Source organism: Balaenoptera acutorostrata, chromosome 4, assembly GCF_949987535.1.
Source record: "Balaenoptera acutorostrata chromosome 4, mBalAcu1.1, whole genome shotgun sequence".
NCBI classification, from domain to species: Eukaryota; Metazoa; Chordata; class Mammalia; order Artiodactyla; family Balaenopteridae; genus Balaenoptera; species Balaenoptera acutorostrata.
The window spans coordinates 148552740-148574983 of record NC_080067.1 but is presented as its reverse complement, the minus strand read 5'-3'; the positions used below and the strand labels follow the sequence as shown (position 1 = coordinate 148574983).

The 22244-nt window shown below is 51.5% G+C and overlaps 1 protein-coding gene across 2 annotated transcripts; it reads left to right on the top strand.

Moving 5' to 3' along the window:
• Positions 1–851: 851 nt before the first annotated feature.
• On the top strand, positions 852–21236 carry TMPRSS3 (transmembrane serine protease 3). Of its 2 annotated transcripts, XM_007172695.2 has the most exons (14): positions 1668–1790; positions 2241–2379; positions 7267–7377; positions 8239–8355; positions 8751–8874; positions 11599–11724; positions 13000–13043; positions 13530–13695; positions 14445–14614; positions 16439–16534; positions 16748–16750; positions 17634–17776; positions 18379–18531; positions 21219–21236. In XM_007172695.2, exons 2-14 carry the CDS (start codon positions 2286–2288, stop codon positions 21234–21236), a joined length of 1365 nt encoding a protein of 454 aa, XP_007172757.1. In that variant the 5' UTR covers positions 1668–1790; positions 2241–2285. The 2 variants fall into 2 exon arrangements, with proteins under 2 accessions (XP_007172756.1, XP_007172757.1); XM_007172694.2 differs by lacking the exons at positions 1668–1790; positions 16748–16750 and adding an exon at positions 852–878 and having other exon boundaries at positions 2244–2379.
• The last annotated feature ends 1008 nt before the right edge of the window (positions 21237–22244 follow it).

Here is a 22244-nt window from a genome sequence, read left to right as displayed (position 1 = left end):
ACATCACTTCCTTCCTGGAGGCCTTCCTCCACCACACTGTCCCATCATTATCTAAACCTCTCCCAGCCTCATCTCTTCCCAGTGTTTGTCATCACCTGAGGCCACAGGTGAGCACTTTGTCCCCTCTGCCACCTGCTCTGAGTCTAGATGGCTGGCTCATGGCAGATGGCCCATCAATATTTGCTGAATCAATGAGTGCACGATTCTCACCTAGCTCACATTCACCCTGGCCTTCCAAAGGGGCCCCTAGTCCCCTGCCCACAGCAGCAGGGCTCTGTGCTTTCCTGATAACACATCTTTAAGCCGTATTGTGTGCAGAAGCCTCTTGGGACACAGAGGACTCTGCAGAGTGGCACGGGCAAGGTGTCTCTGTAGAGTGCTGGCTGCGGGTCCCCTGTCTTTTGTCTGCAGAGCGCTGCAAGTCTAAACCTGAGCTCAGGCACACACGGGGGGCTAGAAAGCCCCACCAAAGCGTTTCTCTGCCCTGCTGGGTGAGCTTGCTCAGCACTGGGCAGGACCTGCCTGTTCTTTTAAATAAAAGGAGTGCCTGTGTCCCAAATCCTCTCTTATGAGAAGTTTCTGAAAAGGTTTGCTTACCTTACTTAACTAATTAAAGGCGAGCCACATTTTCCCCTCTCTGGTCTCTGCAGTCAACCACCAGTGGCTACTTGATAGTCACTGCCAGGTAGGGTTACCCAGAGACCCGTGATCAAGCCATTTGCGCGATGATTGAGTCGACAAGGCTGAGTGCCTCGGTGGAAATATTTCCCGGTTGGACTATCCTGTTGGCAGCCTGCTTACCATCACGCTTGCTTTTATAATGAGAAAGGAAATTATTTCTGCTTTTAATGATGGCGGCTCCAGAAATGGTGAGTGAAGTGGGCAGGGGGCGGGGGGGTGGGGTGGTGGAGGGGAGAGAAGCCGCTTCTAAAAGATGACTTCTCAACATTTCTGGATGTGAAACCTCCCAACCATGACCTGCTGGGAAGGGATTCCCTTACCTAGGTTCCCTGTTTCAGAAAGCATTTTGCTGTTGATTCTTATTCTTGTTCTAAAGCTAGGCTGTGGAATTTGCCACAGGCTGATAGTAAGCAGCAGTTACGAGCAAGAATCAAGGTAAAAAATGCTGAGTGTGAATTATTAGTTTCCTAAGCTATTCTTCAAAGCTACTCTTGCAATGGAAATGAAATAAACGTCTTTAGTGCATAACTCTTGCTTAGATTTTCCCATGACCACGTGAAACAGCATGAAGACAGAGATTGTTTTAAGTGGCTTAATAGTTCCCTTTTGAATTTCAAACATTACAAGTAAATGGAGAGAAAATAACAATGGGTGATCTAAGTATCTATGTTTATATGACGGCTGGAATGTCTAGGTTTTAGCACTTTGCAGAAGCAGCTTCCTGGGGTGCTCATGCCTGATTCCTCAGAGAGTGAGCTGGAATTTAGTTGGGAACATTTGGACTGTTTCCTTGCTCCCTCTGCCCCTCTTCTGAGTTATTGGAAATGACTTCCAAAGGCTTCTGACCTGTCCGGCGTCGCGATAGGTGGAATTCTCTTGGAGGAAACAGATCCCCCGTGTAGCTTTTGGGTGAGCCCGCAGTCCCCAGCGACTCCTCCCTTTGTGAGGTAAGGGGGGCACTGGGCACCCAGAGGGCGGGGATACTTTCATCCTTAATTAGGTCAAGCCTGTGCGAGCCAGGAAAAGGTTGTGTTTACGGGAAGCTCCAAATACTGTGGGTGAGCGTCCCTTCCTTGGTGCTATCTGCATTTTGGGGGCACGGACATTATGTGAGTATCCAGACTTCTTATAGTATGGGAGGTGTATCACCTGCGCAGGCAAAGGGTCAAGTTTAAGTGGGACAAAATAGAGAAGGAAAGTGTTTGAAAGTAATTTATCTTCTGAAAAATAATGGTAACTAACTTCTAAATGGTAAAAGGGCATATCTCTAGAGACATGCTGTTCAATTGATTTGAAGATTGGTTGAACAAATAATGGGAAAGTCATACGTTTGGCAGAATTACATTCGTAGTTTCGGTCACTCTAGACGTTTCTCTGTTATCTGCTGTGGCTCAGAAAAAAAAAAAAATGCATTCTCCCTGGACAAATAGTTTTGATTTATTGGCACTGAATGCTCTTTATGTGGATTGTCAGATTTCAAAGATTTCACACGACAAAGATTCGTTGGATGCTAAAACTATACATAGGGAAGCAAACGCTCTCTATTCTTTCCTGCGAAGGAGGTGGAGGTGGAGCCTGGTCTCCGAGGTCCTGAAATAGTCACCATGGGGGAAAATGACCCACCTGCTGCCGAAGGCCCCTTCTCCTTCAGGTCGCTTTTCGGCCTTGACGATTTGAAAATAAGTCCTGTTGCACCAGGTAGGTGGTACCAGGTTTCATTTCTGCCCCACCTCCCCTCCCCCACAGAGATGATCCACGTGGCTGAGTGTTCCCCTGGAGAAATGTCTCCCCAGGAGCCCTCACACCCACAGGCCGCTTCCTCGTGTTTGCAGAATCCTGGAGAGAAGGGGCGTTAGGGGGACCGTGACTTTGTTCAGCCTCTTGCCAACTCCCGGGAGATAGGTGCTGGAATTCTCTGGATGGAGGCTTTCAGAAATCGAGGCTCCAGCTGCCCCTGGGAGTTAGGGGTCAGATCCTGGCCAGGAAATCTCTGAGCCCTCCAGGAATTCCTGACAATCAGTGGTCACCAGCCCCTCCAGAAAACTTAAAATAAGCTGGTTGCCCTAACGGTATCAGATGCCTAGATTAAAATTCAACAGCAGGGGACGGAGTTGCTCCTAGCAACTAAAGGAAGGAAAGCTGGTTTTGGAAATGGGTCATAAATGCTTGGAGAAACGGCGGACTCCTTCATGCCTGGATAGGATCTTTTTGGCAAAGAGCCTATCAGGACTTGTCACAGGAAGCTGTAGCTCCCTGGTCCCGGCTGCAGCCAGGAAGACTGAGCCCAGGGGCTGGGCAGAGGGGCATCTGGGGCCCCTGGCTAGGGTTCCAGAAAGCACGGCACGGGGGCCGCACTAACGATTCCTTTTAAACCACCTGGACAACTGATGTGGACCGATGGGAGGTGGGAGAAGAGGTTTCAAGTAAGGGAAAAGATACACAATTTACAAATGCTTTTCAAAAGTTAGCATCAGTGGAAATGAAAGAAAAAACACCCTGCAGTTACCTAACCACCCAAACTTAGCTAGTTTTTACATCTTCTTTATTCTCTCCGTGTCCTTGCCCATAAGTATACACTCACAGGCAGTGCAGATGCAGACAGGCGTTTTTCCATGTGCTTTTTTGTTTTTTAAATGCCCTTTTTTATAGGGTCAGGTAGGTGTGTAATTTACATAGCCATTTTTGTCATCATTTGACGTATAATTGTTTCTAATATTTTATAATATAAATCATAACACGAATAGCACTATACATATTCTTTTCTGCTAATTTTTGATCATTTCTTCATGATTAATTCCTAGTCATGGGAAGGAATAAAAACTTTTTTAAACTTTTCTTTTTAAATAAACCAATGCATTGTTTATGATAGAAATTTAGAAAATACAGTTAATCAAAGTTTTTTTAAGATGACCCACAATTTTACTCTTACTCAGAGATAAACCTATTAGCACTTTATTATTTATTTCTTGCCTTTTTCCTATCAACGTATCTGTATTTCTCTTTGGAAGTGAAATATGAAGGTAGACCCCAGAGATATTTTGGGTTTGGTTCCAGACCACTGCAATAAGCAAATATTGCAATAAAATGATTCACACTAATTTTTTTAGTTTCCCCATACATTTAAAAGTCGTTTATTCAACAGCATAGTCTATTCAGTGTGCAATAGCCTTATGCCCCCAAACAATGTACATACCCTAATTAAAAAATTAAGTTTTAACTTAGTTAAACAATTAACTTCTTTGCTAAAAAATGCTAGCCTTTATCTGACTACACAGTGTTGCTACAAACCTTCAATTTACGAAAACTGCAATATCAGCAAAGCGTGGTAAAATGAAGTCTGCCTGTACTATTTGTATGATTTTGAAGCTTTTTTTTTTTAACTTAAAAATATCATGTTCATCTTTCCATGACATTAAATAATTAAATAGCCTTTAAGGGCTGGCAAACTATGGCCCCTGGGCCAAATCTGGCCCACTGTCTGTTTTTATAAATAAAGTTTTATTGGAACACAGACATACCCATTTATTCACATTTTGTCTGGCTGCTTTCAGGCCATAGCTGCAGAGTTGAGAAGTTGTGACAGGGACCACTTACGGCCCATAAAGTTTAAAACATTTACTATCGGGTCCTTCACAGAAAAACGTTGCCGACCCCTCTCCTCTATCATTTTAGATATTTCTATACCATTTGTTATTTCACCACCTCCCTTTTGTCAGTCCCTTAGGCTGTTTCCATATGTCCGTGCATCAGTATTATCAAGGTCACTCCTTTAAGTGTCCTTTACATAGAGATTTGTGTACATCTATGATGACTTTTTAGGATAAATTCCTAGAAGTGGAATTAATAGGTCAAAAATTCTATCCATTTTTTAGCTTTTTGGTACATATTTCCAATTTGACTGTCAAAAAGTTTACACAATTTATACTCTTATTGACTGTTAAGTGGAGATCCATTTCCTTTCACTTTGGACTGCAGTGGGAATAGTAGTAGTAGTTGTAATAATAACACATTGCAAAGGTGATATGTAATTATGTCTAATTTGTGGTGTTTTTTTCGTTTCTGGAGGGGTTGAAGGTTTTGTGTGTGTGTGCTTGTTTATCATTTGCATTCCTTCTTTGAAGAGATGCTATACCTTTTGCTTTTTATTCCAAGCAAACCCTCAAAGACAGGGCAAGGAGGAGGGGGTCCACGGTGGGACCACAGGGCACGCGGCCGAGGAGCCGTAAAGTGGCAAATGTGAGCTGATACAAAGGTGCTAACTGAAGGACAATCTTTGGATCTACAACTGGGGCTCACTTCCTAAATCTCACTCTTAGGATACAGAACAGCTAGAATGATGAGAAGTCATTCTGGGGTTCCTGCTGAGTTTTAAAGTGTGACTGGAGAGCCGGCATCTCAGTAGGGAGAGTGACTGATTGGGGCAGGCTTCCGGAGGCGGGGGAGGTGGAGGGGAGGGGTCCGCTTTGCTGACTCTAAATTGGTCATCCTGAAAGGAACTGGTCTCTGGCCTTGAGATAAAGCCACGTTCATTATCCGGAAACCATCCATCCATCCATCCATCCATCCATTCCTTCAATCTACTAACATCTAATGAGGACTGTGGAATGGCCAGTGCTGTTCTAGGTGTTGAGAGCGCAGCCTGGAACAAGCCGCCGGCTCCTCCATCCAAGGCTAAACAAGGACCGTGCGGACGGTCCCTCCGCCCCGCTCCATACCCACGGCACAGAGTCTGATGTGCATCTCCTATCCCCCCATTCTTCCCTTTCTGCTCCTGCTTTTTCCTTCTTTACTCTTTTCTCCTTTTCCTCCCATTTCATCACTTTCTTTTTTTCCATTTTTGTTTTCCAATTCGCTTCTGTTTTGGGCAACCGGGAAGGGTACTGACCATTTTATAATCGCAGTCCTTAGAGCCAGAGGATGAAGTTGTGGGTTTCCAAAGACAGACAGGGAGCCTCTTTTTGGCTCTTCCATGGGAGACTCTCAGCCCAACATCTCCAAGAGCAGGAGAAGAGAGGCCAAGGCAGTCTCCGTCCTGTGTCGTCCTGTGAGGCCTGGAAAGCTTCCTCCCCTTCCTACATTCTAACCTTCCTAATTATAAGAGAGGACAACTTCAGCATAGATGTATTTTCAGGACTGATGAGATAATTTGCATGAAATGGCCTGTTCTCCTGAGAGTTAACGTTGCCAGTGGAAATCCTCCTGTTGTCCAGAGAGGCTTGCACTTTTGGGTATCTTAAGCTCTTCACATCTTCTTTTCTACCAAATCAGCCTCGTTCTGTAGGCAAGAACTGGGAAGGGTCTGGGGCTTTACCCTACTTGCAAGCTAACAAGTCAGCCTGCCCCAGTCCCATGGATGCTGGCAGAAGACACAGCCCTCCTCTCAGACACGTGTACACACAGCACAGGTGGCACGAGCATCCTGTTGGAGTAGGTCACGCTCGCCCGCCAAGTCCCTCGGCAGCAATGTGGAACAGCCCAGGTGCACGCTGTACACACAGTGGGTCTGCATCACAGCTGAGGAACCCTGAGCTGAGGGAATCCACATCTTTTATAATGGGCTTCAAACAGACCCACACAAGCTTTGTCCTAAAGGAAGAGGTGGTATTTATTAAGCCAGACAGTAAATAATAACCTGTCCCTTGCTCTGGAGAAAGACACTATCTCTGTCTTCTAAGGCTGTTTGCTCTGCCAGCATCCTCCAAGAGATGGTCTGTAATAAAGGCCTTCGGTGTCTATGCCCAGGACTGGTGGAGAATGACCTGCACATCATCTGGTGACCCTCTCAGAGATCCCAGCTCTCTCTCTCCTGAAAGCACCCTGTTTGGGTTTTACATGTTGCCTTCCTCTGTAGGAAAACATCCTTGGGAGTTGGGGTTCTACCTCCCCTCCGTATTAGTTTCCTAGGGCCACCAAAACATCACAAACTCGGTGGCCTAAAACAGCAGAAATCTATTGTCTCTGGAGACTGGAAGTCTGAGACTAAGGTGATGGCAAGGACTTGCTCCCTCTGACACCTGCAGCGGAATCCTTCCTTGCCTCATCTTAGATGTTGGGGTTTGCTGATAATCATGGGTTCCTTGGCTTATAGATGAATCACCCCAATCTCTGCCTTCATCTTCACATGGTCTTCTGCCCATGTCTCTTCACATCATCTTCCCTCTGTGTGTGTCCGTCTCTGTGTCTGAATTTCCCCTTTTTATAAGGACACCAGTCATTTTAGATTAAGGCCCACATTAATGACCTTGATTTAACTTGATCACCTCTGTAAAGACTCTATTTCCAAATAAGATGATATTTTGAGTTCTGAGGATTTGAACATAAACATGTCTCTTGGGGGACACAATTCAACCCATCACACCATCCCCTAACCGAGGACGGATGGAGCTGGGCTGGTGTTGGGGAGCTTGGGGCTCAACTTTTAGAGAATGTGCCCCCAGGTAGGCGGCCATTTCTCTAAGTCAACTCTCTTTGGGCTGGAACATTCTCTGCACTGAGGGCAGGGGGGATGAATAGCTAAGTTTTGTCTTATTTCATTCAGATTCGCTGTTCCGTGGCCTTTTGCTCTCCCCGCTTTTTGGTTTCTAGATGCCGACGCGGTAGCTGCCCAGATCCTGTCTCTGCTGCCACTGAAGTTCTTTCCCATCATTGTCATCGGGATAATTGCATTGATATTAGCGCTGGCCATTGGTCTGGGCAGTGAGTACGATCCATTATTTAGTAGGTTCTCAAATACCTGTTCAGGCGTTTAGACTTTCACGGGCTCCCCCCTCACACCAACCTGGGCCCGCCACACAGCCCTAATTACTAAGGCAAACAACCTCTGGGTTTGCTGATTTGAGCTTTATTTGCCTGCAGGATTGTGAAGCCGACCTGGGCCCCAGCGGGGGCCTTTGGCTGTGCTGGAGGTTTTGTCACCAAGGAGCCTGCCCAGTTAAAAGTGGCCAAAGGCAGCTGATGAAACTGAACCCACAGGCAGGAGGGGGTGGGAGCTGGTGGAGGAGACAAGGAGGCCATTCATGCCAGGCCAAGCGGGGTTTCAAATAAGGTGCAAGTGGCTTTTGAGAAAGAGAGTCATCTGAATGGTCTCTGATAGGGAACAATTTTGCATTTACTCTTCAAATAGGCGGATCTCAGATCAGTTTAACTCTCCACGTGCTCGGCTTTGGGGTCCACAGTTCCCTCACTTCTCGTCCAGGGTCAGAGAAGACAGGAGGTAGATTGGGGGCCAGGGGTCCTCACTCAGGGCTCCTTGCTCAGCCAGCTTAGCCAGTCGGCCACAGCCATGCACTTTCTCTCTGGACCTTGAGCCACCGGAGTCTAAATTCATCTTGAGTTGTGGCTTGAGGTCACTTAGGGAGACACGGTGGGGTGCAGCTACCCCACCCACTGGAATCTGGAACAGAAACTGGGCTGAGGGAAACAGGCTGCTGGCAGTGGTGCCGTTTCAACGCAGCCTTCATGACGCTTGGGCAAGCTCAAGGCTGCGTGGCAGGTGTACGGTTGTCAGTGCTGCGCACTGAAGCAGCCCTTCCTCGACCCCCTCCCTCCTTTCCTCAGTCCACTTTGACTGCTCCGGGAAGTACAGGTGTCGGTCGTCTTTTAAGTGTATTGAGCTGACGGCTCGATGTGACGGAGTGTCAGACTGCAAAGACGGGGAAGATGAGTACCGATGTGGTAAGGTCATGCCTTTTCACTGCAGAAGCAGGAGGATGTCAGTACAACCCGACCCTGACCTTTCCCATCTGAGAAATGGGTCCAAGGCTATGCCTTTGTTAAGTTATGGGATCCAACTGGCATTCACCCCAGGAGACCCTGGACTGGGTATTAAGGGAGGGCCCTTACGTGGAGCTAAAATTGGGTTGGGGAGACTCCGTAAGCAAGCAGAAGAGAACTCCAAGAGAGCTCAGGGGTCCAGACGATAAGAACTGTGGCCGCCCTGTGTGGGTGGGGCACTGACCCGGGGCAGGTCAGACTCAGCACGGGAGGGTCTAGGTTGGCTGCAGAGAAACTCTGCCGGGTCTCAGGGTCCCTCAGGCCACTAACGACCTGTCTTCCTGTGCATTGGCCAGTCCGCGTGAGCGGTCAGAATGCCGCGCTCCAGGTGTTCACGGCTGCCACCTGGAGGACCGTGTGCTCTGAGGACTGGAAGAGTCACCACGCTACCGTTGCCTGTGCCCAGCTGGGGTTTCCAAGGTAATTCAAAGAGTGCCCAGCAGTGGGCAGGACATGAGCAGTGATCACGACGAGGGCAGACAGCTGCCGTTTAGCTGGGCACGCACAAGGCACCTCGACATCCCCATGGCAACCCCGTGATGCCTGACATCACAGGTGTGCAAACCAAGGTCCCAACATGCTAAGTGACTTGCTCAAGGTCACATGGGACCTAGCGTGTTTGGGGGTGTCTCAGACCAGGACCCTAGATGCAAATATTCAATAAAGAGCTTCAGAGCTGAGGACTGAGGCCCCAGTTCCTCAGGCCACAGCTTTTGGGCGGCTTCCCGACACCACCCAGCTTGGTCCCACTTCCCAAGGAGCCCCAGAGAGCCAAGTTCGAAAAGTCAGCAATTTAGTGAATGTCCAGTTATTCAAAACAGTTGATTAGCAACAGGTGGAAGAAAGAAACAGGTGGAAGAAAGAACTATTGCAGTGGAATCTCCACGTTTCAGCGTTCTGTGTTGCCTATGTGGCTTTTTGCACTGGGGCGACACATTTTGGCCCTGACGCGGCCGCTTCCTTCGGGCCCCTGGCAGCTGCCACCTTCCTTGGGTGCCCAGGACTGCACTCCTGCTCCTCTTTGTTCCGGATTCTTGGAGTTCAAAACCAGCAAGCTCTGAGTACCCACACTCTCCTCAGGAAGTGGGCATCCCTGTTTGCGCCCAAGGAAACGGGCGCTAAAACCTCCACGCTCTGAGCCCAGGGAGCCCTGACTCGCAAATCTGATGCATCATATTCTCAACTCTTTTCTCCAAAGCCAGTGAAACACACCCTCTAGCCTGTATCCCTGAGATCTGCCTCCTTCTCACCCGTGACAACCTGGATTCAGAAATCAGCTGCCCAACGACAACAGCAAAAGCACTCACACAATTGCCTTCAGGAACTATGTAGACTTGACTCCTCCTAGGCAAGGAGGAAGTTTACACACCACACACACACAGACCACATCACACACCACAAACACACACATGCCACAGACACACCACACACCATGCACACACATCACATCACACACACACCAATTACACAGACGCACACGCAAACCCCACCACCACGGCTCACAGCTGAAAGCTTCCCTTGGGCATTTCTCCTCCATAGGAGGTAGTTCCTTGGACTCACTAGGGGGCGTCCCTTCTTCTTCCCGTCTGCCTCCCCTGCTTCTCCCTCCTGGACCACCTCCCCGCCCTGAATCCTTGGCCTCCCCTCTGTCCTGCAGAAGGACCCAGCGGCCCCTCTCTCCTCCCCCAACCCTTCCCGGCAGTACTCAGGCATCGCTGCACCCCAGCCGTCTGCTGAGACGGTCCTTCCTTGCTCCGTCTCAGGGCAAGTCTGGAGGATGCAATTTTCCAGTCTGTCCCCTCAACATTGTCCATTTTCTTCCCTCTAAACTTGCTCTGTTCTTCCCTGTTTCTTCAGTTCTAAGGTTTACTTCTGTATCCTTTCTCGTTTATTCTTCCTATTTGTCTCTTGAAAGCCCTCCTTTGATCCCCTCTGCTCTGCAGCATCCTGTGTCAGAGGTCTGTGATAAAGAAAAAAAGATAGACTGGCAACTCAGATTGCCTGGGTCCAAATCCCAGCACACGTGCAGCCCTGTCACATGACTGAGGCCTCAAAAATAAGGTGAATAATAGCACCAGCTTTAAAGGGTCGCTGTGAGGTTCAAGTGATCTTGGGGCTTCGAAGCCAGCCTGGACCACAGGGACGCCCTAGAAGAGTTTGTGGTCCTGGTTGCTGTTACCACTGAGGCTTGGACAACTTATGGGGCTCCAGGTGCAGCCTTTGGGGTCCCTTTGTGTCACCCCCACTGCCCCACTGGTAGCCCAGCCCACCTGTATCAGGATCTCTGTCTCGGTAACAGCTGGCTCTTTCATCTGGTGCCTGATGTATCAGCAGGTTGAGCAATACCTGGGGAGGCTGGGAGGGTCATTGCTGCTGCCTGGATTACATTTTTCTCAAAACTCAAACCTGGCTGGACTTTGTATACCACGTAGACTGCCCGCGCCGCCCCCCAGCGTTTACAATCACCTGATGAAATCACGCTTGATAAGCTGGTGAGTTCGCGAGTGAAGCAAGCCAGCGACTCTGTCTTTTGTTCATTCCACGACCTCCCATCTCATAACTCTTTGAATGCCTGATTTGAAAAATATTATGCCCTCTTTTCCATCATTCTCCATACCTGTCTCCTGACCCTTTAAACACTGGCTTGTCCTGGTGCCCCCGAATCTCTCCGTCTAGGTGCTCATGTCTCTGTAACGGGAGCCCTGCCAGCTCTGGGCAGCCTGGGAAAGTCTTTCATCCCCCCCACCCCCAGCCTATCGTACCTGGGGCGCTCAGCACCTCCACTTTGGTGCTCACCTGAAAACACTCCACCCGATTCTGTGTTCTGTTCCCTCTGAGGCTTGCTTCAGGCCAAGCAAAGGTCAGTTCAGCTGAATGCATCAAGGAGTGTCCACCCAGCTACGTCAGGAAGTGGTCCTCCCTCGCATGTGGCTGGAGCCCGCGGTGGGTGGATGGGCTGTGGGGAGAGGGCCGCCCCAGACTATTCCAGGTCTGGAATACCTTGCTAAGTTGGCAGAAGGAAGCCATTGATGGTTTGGGGGCGCAAAATGATTCCCCTCCCAGTATGATTGTGACTTGAGCCCAGGTAGATTTGCTGCAGAGTGAATTCCACACATCGGGTCTGCGTTTCCATTGTGTTTGCAGCTATGTGAGTTCGGACACGCTCAGAGTGGATTCACTCGAGGAGCAGTTCCGAGAGGACTTCGTTTCCATCAATCACCTCTTGCCAGATGACAAAGTGACCGCTTTACACCACTCGGTGTACGTGAGGTAAGCGGCCAGGTGGCGCTGTGTCCACTTATGTCCAGTCATCCGCCGGACTTGTGCATGAGGTTGTGTTCTCCAAGTGCAAGGTGGGGGTTGGCCACTTTGGTTAGATGGGTGGACGCACCAGGCTGGGGTACAAGAACTTAATCCCGAACCAGGCAAATACAGCCCAACAGAGAGAGGGAGGAAGGACGGTAAAGGGGTCCTGTGATGTGCATGTCGTAAATGCAGCATTGCACCGTGCACACAGTGGGCGCTGCTGATGTGTTTGGGGAAAGGAAGCGAGGGAGGGAGGAGAAAAAATACTAGAAAGAAAGAAATTAAGAAAGAAACGTATCCTTCTTTACTTACAAAGTACTTTAATGTTCACCATTTGTATTACATGTTTCCCCAAAGAAGTCATAAGGAAGGTAAAACAAGGTATCCTTAAGTGACAGTCAGGTACCTGAAGCTTACAGGGGTCACCTGTCTGGTGCACGGAGGTACGTCAGGCTTTCTGAACCCACGTTCCATATGCTCTTCCTGACTCCTTGGACCAAACCCCAACAGGAGTGCTCTCTCTGCTCCAGGAAACAACTGCCTGTCTGCTTATTGTGTAACTGACAATCGCTCCTGAACCCACATGCAATCTGCAGGGACGGCCCCTCTCTTGGGCCCTAAAACCTCAGTCTGGTGACACTAGCTTTTTCTTGCATGATCATGTGACAGGACTGGGGCTATAAAGGCAGGAAAGTTACAAAGGGATCCCAGGGTGGATTGTACATGAGCACCCACCCATGCAGGGGAGGGTGTGTGTCATTTCCCGGGCAATCACATCTCAGCTCTGGAGGTGGGGGGGGGGTCTTCTCTGACATGCGTGTGTCCCAAGCTGCAAGGACTTTGTGGCAGGAGAGCCTGCCACGCCGTCCGATGGACACTGTGTCCAGCAGGGGCCAGTGAAGAACATCGGGGTAAAACTGGCATGCAAAGGACACCAGTGTATATGTATATAATATAGCTCATTATGCATCTCTTATCATTAGCTATACAAAGCCTAGAAATACTCAACACCCGCTCACACACACCATACCTCACTGTAGTCACGTGTTTTATAGTGACTTGTGGGACCTCACTCTCGTGGTGTTTTTTCTTTATAGACTAAAATTGTAATCTGTATTCAAGAGCAGGGGAGTAAAGTTTATTTTTCTTTTACCCCGAGATTTAAGTTAAAAAAACAAGAAGTGTTCAGTTCACAGGCCTCGGGTATTTATCACTAAGCGCGCTCTTCTTCCGCTTTAGGGAGGGATGCACCTCGGGCCGCGTGGTTACCTTGAGGTGCTCAGGTGAGAGTTACAGAAGCGCAGAGAGACGCGGAAGGAAGCCCTGGCTCACAGGCTTCTGTCCCCCCTCCCCGCTCCTCGGACCGCTCTGCTGGCAGCCCCTTCCTCCCAGGGGCCAGGTGGGAACTCTGTGACCCCCATCTGCCAGGTGGGTGAAGAGAGCCCTGGGCGACTTCTCAGCAGCAGACAGGACCACGGCGCACGGTGTCCTGTCCTTCCGTGGTGGCTCCAATAGCCTGACTCTCTGTCACCTTCTCTTCCCCGCCCCTCCTGCCAGAAAAATGTGCCCGGGCTGCTTAGGGCCCGTCCCCAGCCTGGGCAGGCACCCAGGCAAGGGGTTGCCATACCTGGCTCTGTGTCCTGACGGGCTTTTCCCACTGCACCCCTACAGCACCCTGCTTGTCCCACGCCGCAGGTGACCTGCCCCCCCATCCCTCACCCTGTGCTCCCACCAAAGCTCCCGCCCCTGACCCTCCCTTCCCTCTGCAGTCTGCGGTCTGAGGACGGGCGCCAGCCCGCGCATCGTGGGTGGCAACGTGTCCTTGCTGGCGCAGTGGCCCTGGCAGGCCAGCCTGCAGTTCCAGGGCTACCACCTGTGCGGAGGGTCCGTCATCACCCCCGTGTGGGTCGTCACTGCTGCCCACTGTGTTTATGAGTGAGTTCTCCTGACCTCCTTGCGGGGGGTCCTCATCTTCTGCAGACCCCCATCCCAGTGCGGGCCATGTTGGGACAGGGCTAATTTGGGTGGTCTACAGCAGGGCAGGTCCAGAAAGCAGGAAAACAGACCGGATGGTCACAAAGTAATGTCCACGTGGCGGGACACCTTCCTTCTTCACTGTGGATCCAGCTCCATCAGCTGGGTGACACTGGTGACCCCGGGCTCATTTTAAGGACCTCTGGCCTGCAGCTCTTACAGAAAAGAGAGAAAGAAGAGGAAGGAAGCTCTCGCAGGAGGGAACCCAGCAATGTAAAGGCCCTAGGCCTCCCCGTAGCTCATCACAGTGGACCATGCTGTGGCCGAGAGGGAGAGGGATGGTGCAGGGTAGGCAGGGGTCTCCCCAGAGCCACCCCGCCTTGAGTCTCTCTCAAGGGGTGTGGCGTGGAAGAAAACCACAGAAAATACTTCCAAACACAGTGGCAATTGTCCCCGTTATTTCCACCTCCTTCTATTTCGGTTTCTGGTGGAGAACAGACCCTGATGGACCCTCACAGGGAGCAAAGTTCAGCTCACTTCTCAAATGCCCAGAGGTGCAAAGAGCAAGGCCTGTCTAGGAAATGCATAGGGTTGTCTGTGCTTCTGCAGGGCTTGGTGGGGGGGGACGTCTGCTGGCATCTCCTTGGCACTGGCTCTCGGGGCACCTGAGGGGTCCGTGGGTTAACGTGCTTGGGGCTTTCTCATTTTAGTCTCTACCTCCCCAAGTCATGGACCATCCAGGTGGGCCTCGTTTCCCTGCTGGACAGTCCAGCCCCCTCCCATCTGGTGGAAAAAATCATCTACCACAGCAAATACAAGCCAAAGAGGTTGGGCAATGACATCGCCCTCATGAAGCTGGCCAGGCCTGTCACTTTCAACGGTACGTCTGGGTCTCTGTCATTTTGTTGCTATCCTTTGTTTCAAGAGAATTTGAATTGCTTGTTGAAGCATGTTGATGAAGGCTGCCTTACAATCTCTGCCAGATAATTCCAGTATGTGATTCATTTCCGTGTTGGCCTCAGTTGACCGTCTCTTTGCATTAAAGTTGTGATTTTCCTGGTTCTTGGTATCATAAGAAATTTTCAATCACATTCTGGACATTTGGGCCATCGTGTTAGGAGACATACATCTTCAATTTTAGCAGACGGTCACCCTGTTCAGGTTCACTATGCAGGTCCTGGCCTGCTTTTGTGGGCTGTGGTTCTGATGATTATTTGATTTCAGAGCCTTTGTGGTTCTGCTTTGGTCAACTTGGTTTGGCTGGGGCCACTGGGGCCCTCACGTGTGCTACTTTCTTTCTGCTGGTGCCACCTGGAGATGAAAGGGGCTTCCCCAGGCCAGACCACCTGGTACCTGTGGGTGGTAGAAGGGGGTCTCAGGCCATGGGAACAAAGAGCTTTTTCTTGTTTCGTGCTTATTGTGGTGACGTCCCCACCCACCTGCCTGGTGTCTCTACCTTGGCTGAGAAAGAGAGGGCCTCCCAGGCCAGCCAGCTGGTTGTGGTGGGATCTTCCCTGCAGCCCTTTCTTTACAAGTTAGAAGACACTGGGAATCTCCAGCTCCTGGAAATACTCAGAAACGTTCTCTCCCAGCCAGCTGCTGAGTTCAGAGGCTCTGTTTCTCCACAGAAATGTCAAGTCCTGACTCCCGGAGGTTTCAAAAACACCAGAAAAGCCACACAGGACAGAACTTTCCAAGATGTTGCAGATGCAACAAAGCATATGAGCCTACTGCTAAATAAGTAAAAGCCCCCTTCTGCTTCCCAAGGATTAGAGCAGCTCAGAGAGCAGCAGAGTATAATAAACAAGGCCCCTTGTTGGAGCAGAATCCTGGCTCAGGACCAGCAGCAGGTTGGACCTGGCAGAATCAACAGGGTGTCTATCACACAGCACACAGAATTCTCTACACATCACACCTGGAAACAAATATTTCTAGAGAAACAAAGAGAAATTGTAAAGGTGGTGTTTGTTTGTTAATTATGATTAATGACCCTTGGTTATAAAAAAGGAGGTGCTAACACTTGCACTTGGACAAAAATTAAAATGAGTGCCTTTATCCCTTCTCTACCTTTCCATTATTGTCCTACCCCAAAAGCTTAGCATGTCTCAGAATGCAGTCACGTGAAGGCCCCGTGACAGTCTTTGGTGGAGGGCTTACGTGACACAGCCCACGTGGGCAGGCAGGCTCGTCGCCTCCAGATGTGTCAGGAGGGGTGGGAACATTCACGCGGTGTTGGTCCATAAAGCAGCGTGCCCATGGTCTAGAACAAGAGCAGGCAGACTATGGCCCATAGGCTGAATCGGACCCTTTGCCTACTTTTGTAAATAAAGTTTTATTGGCCCACGGCCTGGCCCATTTGTTCACCACTGCCCGTGGCTGCTTTCATGCTACTGTGGCAGAGGTTTGGGTTGAAACAGAGACCACGTGGCCTGCCAAGCCTAAAATATAAACTATTTGGCCTTTTATAGAAAATATGCTGACCCCTGGTCTAGACTCCCTCATGTTGCCACGGTCTAGGGTTGTCTTAAAGTTTCAGGGCTCTGGTGGGCGAGGGGTCCCTGCTCTGAGCAAATAGCTTCCCAACGACCAGGGGCCTGGCCTTTCTCTGGGAGCAGGCTTGAGCTGCCGGAGCGGTAGGCATTGAGAAGACGGTTTTCTCAGACCACAGCTGCCACGGGCTTGAAAGCTCTTGTTTCCTCTCCAGAGATGATCCAGCCAGTCTGTCTGCCCAACTCCGAAGAGCACTTTCCTGATGGGAAAATGTGCTGGACGTCAGGCTGGGGGGCCACAGAGGATGGAGGTCAGTGTTCTGAAATCAAGATTCTGAGTCCAGGGTGCCTAGAACCGAGAGGGCTGTGGGCCTGCTCCCCAGGGTCCCAGTGCAATGTCCCCGCCCACGTGTCCCGGTCGGGGTGTAGCGCAGACCCCCAGCCGGCCGCTGAGACATGAGAGGAATGGGAGGCGGGTGTGCCCTGTGGTGAGCCTGTAAGACATGAAGGTCACAGTTTACAAGCAGGTGAAGTTAGAGGGTGTCGATCCGTTCGGGTGGGGGGCGAGGCTGACCCACCACAGATGTGTTAGTTTCTTGTTGCTGCTGTAACAAATGACCCCATATTTAGTGGCTTAAAGCAGCGCACGTGTATTACCCTACAGTTACGGGGGTCGGAAGTCATAAATCAGTGTGTCAGCAGGGCTGCCATCCTCCCGGAGGCTCTGGGGGAGGATCCGTTCCCACGTGTTCCAGCCTCCAGGGCCCCTGCACCTCTTGCTTCTGCCCTCACCTCCACCTTCAAGCCAGCAGCACAGCATCTTCCAATCTCTCTCCCCTCTGACCTCTGCTTCTTCTATCATCACATCTCCTTCTCTGACCCTTTGAAGGACCCTTGTGATTACACTTAAGGTCCACCCAGAGATCCCGGCATCGTGTCCCCATCTCAAGGTCTTATCACATCTGCAAAGTCCCTTTTGGGAGGTGACACGGTCCCTGGTTCCAGGGGTTGGGATGTGGATGCCTTTGGGAGTACAAGTTTCTGCTGACCACCCCCAGGTTCCACCCCAAAGCTGTGAGTGGGACCTTCGCGTGCCTCAGTTTCCCTGCTGTCACCTGGGTTATTTTGGGAACTAAACAGACTGGTGTGGGTCAAGTGCTTGGCCCAGGACAGGCTCTGGCGGGGCGGGGGGGGGGTCCCTGTTGGCTACAGTTGCCCCCCTCCTCCCACATTGGTGACCTTAGGGAAGTGAGTGGCCCTAACATGAAGCAGCGGGGTCCCCCAGCCCACTCCCCAGGGGGCAGAGCTCTAAGGCCATCCACCTCCAGGCTTCCCCGCCCCCACGCAGGCCCCCTGAGTTCCCGGTGGGGGCCCACCGCACCACACGGACCGCCCCCTGCTCTGACCCAGGCGATGCCTCCCTGGTCCTCAACCATGCGGCTGTGCCTCTGATCTCCAACAAGATCTGCAACCACAGGGACGTGTACGGCGGCATCATCTCCCCCTCCATGCTCTGTGCTGGCTACCTGAAAGGCGGGGTGGACAGCTGCCAGGTAGGGGCCCCCCGTGGCCTCTGGGGGCCACGCTGCGGGCAAAGCGAGGCTCTGCCGTGGCGACCCAGCCTGCGGGAGAGGCCACCACCAGCACGTCCCTGTGACTGACTGGAAAGCAAATTTACAGGGCGTGGGAAGAAGTTTGCTCAGGATATCAGCGTTTACCCAGCGCTCCCCTCTGCCTGGGTGCGGGGCAGTGGGAGGGGTCTCGGAGTTTGCAGAGGGACCAGAGGGGCAGAGGGCAGGTGGGAACCAGTGCATCCAGTCTGCAAAGCTACAGTGGGCGAGACTCCAGCACCGCCTGGTCCAGCCAAAGCCCCTGGCCGGGCAGATCCTCCCTCTGCTCCCCCAGCTGCCTTGAACTTCGTGGGTTCAGGGTCCCGAGATCTGGCAGGGAGACGGCTGGAGGGGGACCGTCCCCAAAGGATAAGGACCCCACTATTAGGAGTGCACGTCAGTTCCAGAAGGGCTGGGGGGTGAATGCAGAGCCATCTTCGTGCTGTATTTTGTGGTACAGTGAAGGAGGGGATCCTGCCACCAGGACAAGGGACGCACCATGGCAGTGCCTGTTGTGTGCTCTTTGCTCTTTCCTTGTCATCTAGGGAGACAGCGGGGGGCCCCTGGTGTGTCAAGAGAGGAGGGTGTGGAAGTTGGTGGGAGCCACGAGCTTTGGCATCGGCTGCGCCGAGGTGAACAAGCCCGGAGTCTACACCCGCATCACCTCCTTCCTGGACTGGATTCACGAGCAGATGGAGGTGGGTGTAGCGCTCCCGCTGCCCTGGAGGCTCGTGCTGGTGCCCGTCAGTCACTCCACCTCTAGCCTCCCTTCCGTGGGACCCCAGTCCTGCTGTCCGGAGCCAGGAAGTGACCAATTAGTTATCGATTTGTCAAGCAATGACTCTGTGCTCCTGGGTGTCAGGCTGAGCATGGCTAATCCCACAGACAAGGCCCTGGCGGGGTGGGCATGGCGGGTGGGCACACACAGGGCGAGTGTTGCCGGGACGTGAAGGAAACGTGCTTCCACCAACTGGGGAGAGGAGGAGGGGCAGCCGACGAAGAGCCCTGGGGGATGGGAACCAGTCAGGTGGGCACGTGTGGGTGTGGAGACGGGGGGGGATGGTCTGGACTGGAGGCCCCCAGTGCCCACTGGGGAGTTTGGACCTTGCCAGGAGCCAGGGTGGGATGGAGAGTCTCCAATCAGGAGGGGTCTGGGCGGTTCTGTGCCTTGCGGGGGCCTCCCTGTGGGCGGTCGGGGGTGGTGCTGGAGGACAGAGATGGGTCAGTGAGGCTGGCTTGGCAGGACCAGGGCGGGCAGGGGGAGCCCTGGTGATGGAGGGAGGAAGAATGGGACCCCCAGGGACAAGGAATGCCCCAGCCTACTCCAGGCCCCAGCGTAACGGCTTGGAGGACAGGGGGAGACACCCACCTAGGGAGCAGGAGCCTGGACAGCCCGGCCTTCCACCCCATGGGCGCGCAGCAAGTGTTTGCGGACCTGATCACGGGCTCTGAGTCCCACGTCAGGCCTTGGACCAATTTCAAAGACCTTTTTTTTTTTTGGTGTATTTTGTTGTTGTTGTTTTTGTTGGGTTTTTTTTTGAGGCAAAATTTACACAGAGTGAAACTGATCATTCTAAAGTGAAAATCTGGGGGCATTTAGCCCATTCACGATGTTGGGCTGCTGCCGTCTCTACCTAGTTTCAGAATATTTTCATTTCCTGGAAATAAGACTTCATTAAGCAGTCACTCCCTGTTCCCTGTCCCCCGGCCTCCAGTGACCAGTAATCTGCTTTCTGTCCTGGTAGATCAAGACCTTTAAAATGCTCCTTTTAATTTAAAGCAATTGGCTAAGAAGGACCAAACTCCTCAAGTGCCTTGGTGTTAATTTCCACTTCTTCCTCCTTGAATATTTGCCTTAAATCAGGAGCTACGAGCAGGGCTGAGGCCCCAAGACTGGCACTGGGCCTGGCTGGAATTCCAGCCCTGCTGTCGTATAGCTGTGTGTCCTCTGCAGGTACAGAGTGCCAGCCCATTGCAGGGCAAGGCTAGGAGATAGGCCTGCCGGGGACTTCTGCTGGGGCCCATTTTGCTGTTAGCTGACCGCCTGGCCCAGCGCTGAGGGCTGTGCAATGCTCTTCAGCCCAAAATTCAGCCCAAATCCCTCACCCCCTCAGAAAACAGACGCTTGAAAGAGCAGCCTCCGTGCTGCAGTGGCTGCAGACAGCCCGTGAGCAGGATTGAGAGGGGTGAGGGTCATGTGGGCCGTTGGGGGGAGGTATCACGTGGGCACAGGGAGTGCAGGACCCTCTGCATTCGCCCAGGGAGCCTCGGAGGTGCAGCTCCACGACGCTGCTCACAGGGTCAGAGGGTCCATGTGACCAGGCTTGCTGCAGGGGTAGGTTGAAGAAGCCCGGCCCAGTCCTGAGCTGTTGGGGAGGACCAGGTTCCCAAATCAGTCTGGGAGGTTCTGACAGAGGAGTCCTGACATCTCAGCCCATTTCCCCCCAGCACCGCCCTGGCTGTTGGGTCCTAGGACCATCCCCATATCAGAGGTGAGGGGACACACACAAGCCCCCTGCCGAGGCTAATGAGGGCAGAGCGTGAGTCTAAGCAGCTCCGTGAACCCAGCCCCACACCCTGCAAAGCCCAGTGATGGATCTCCAAGCCGGGGTGCAGACACTCCCCCTGGCTGCTCGCTAGCGTTGAGGGTCCAGAGGGTCTGATCGGACGCCCTGGCAATTCCGATGCAGGAGTCTCCAGGGCACACTCTGAGGACGTGGGAGGATTTTAGAAAGGGCTCCTCCTCCTCCCAGAGCTCGAGAAGCAGGCTCTTCTGGATAGGTGGACGGCTCCCCTGAGGCCCGGGAGAGCATCTCAGCCACGGCAGCCTCTGGCATCTGAAGGCCTGTGTGAGTCATGCCTCTCTTCAGATGTCTCCGGGACGACCCAGAAGAGGCTTCCCTCCCATGAGAGTTTTCCAGCGGGCCTGCATTTTTAGTTGTTTCTTTTGAACAATGATGTGGGGGCCTTCCAATAACTCTCACATCTCGAGGGGAATCACCCTATTTTTTAGCTGATGCTAAAGCTTACTGCATCACCTTCATTTTCATCCAGTAGTTTTCTCTCTCTGCTGGGAGCTTAAAACAAAATTGTTGCAACTCGAAGAGAGACACAGGAACACTGATACTAAGAGCTGGAAATGATGGAAAGGTCTCAGCTTGATGACGGAGACGGCGGGGGTGTGGCAGGTTGGAGGTGTGGCACAGGGAAGGGGAGCTATTTCACACTTACCTGGGATCCGCATGGAGCAGAGGCCAACTTTGTCCCCATCAATCGTGAACTGCTGAAGCTCCACTCAGGGTAAAATCAGGTGCTCACTCCATCTTAATATTGGAGAGATGGCTTGAAGCGCTGAAAAAGATAATGCCTATGTTTTCATTTCTAGAGGGACCTGAAAACTTGAAGAGAAAGAGGCAGGTTACCACCTTGAGTTCCTGCCAGGATGGAGACATCCCTGTCCTTCCATGGATTCTAACAGCAGAGCCAAAAGAAGGAGCATCTTTTCGTTCCTCTACATCTAGAGCAATTTTCTTCTATCACCTCTAACAAGCCAGAGGGGCATTGGACTAAAAGGACCCCGAACCTCCTTTCTGATCTTCACTAAGAACAGAAGCAGGAATGCCTCCGAAGTGCTACATTTTCCTTGTCCATCTGGTTTCCTCCCCTGCAAAGCGATCCACACCTTAGCCCCTCAACAAAGACACGGCAGCCTGGACCTGCAGGAGTGCGGTCAGTGTAGATGCATCTGTCTGCACCTTTCTATCCGGGCACCAGAACCTAACCAATTTTCTACCAGGATCTCCTTTGACATGTGGGAACTTAAGATTATAGTTTGAGGTTTATTTCTAGTATTTTTTGTAGGCTTTGGTGCTTGATGTATCATTGTCCCTTGCTTCCAGAGGACGTACCCTTTCTTAGTGCATTCATCACTCTGAGCTTGTCTGAATGAATCCTGACTGCTCGTATAAGCTTAATTCAAGAGGCTCAATTAATTTGATCTCTTCTATATCCATCGTGGGTTTTGTATTTTCTGTTAGAACAGGTTTCTCGGCAGATCAGAATTATCTGCTATTACATCACAGCACTCAGAAGCAGAGTAAGAAAAGAAAGTACTAAGTCAAGACCACCTAAACCTCACACACCAGTACTGAGGCAGACTAGACAGTCTCAAGTCATCAAGAGGCCAGAGGCTTCCCTACCTTTCCGTATGGGCCCATTAATCTCCCACGTAGCTGCAGGATTAGAGACCCCTCCTGGTACCCACACACCTTCTGCAGTCCGCATAACACACTCATAACAGAGGAAGGTTACTTGGTAAGTAATCACTGTCCAGTGGTGCTTTACCACAAATGACTTCATCAGAATATGAATCCGTTGCTTTGCCTTGAGGTAACAGTGGGAAAGATGGGTG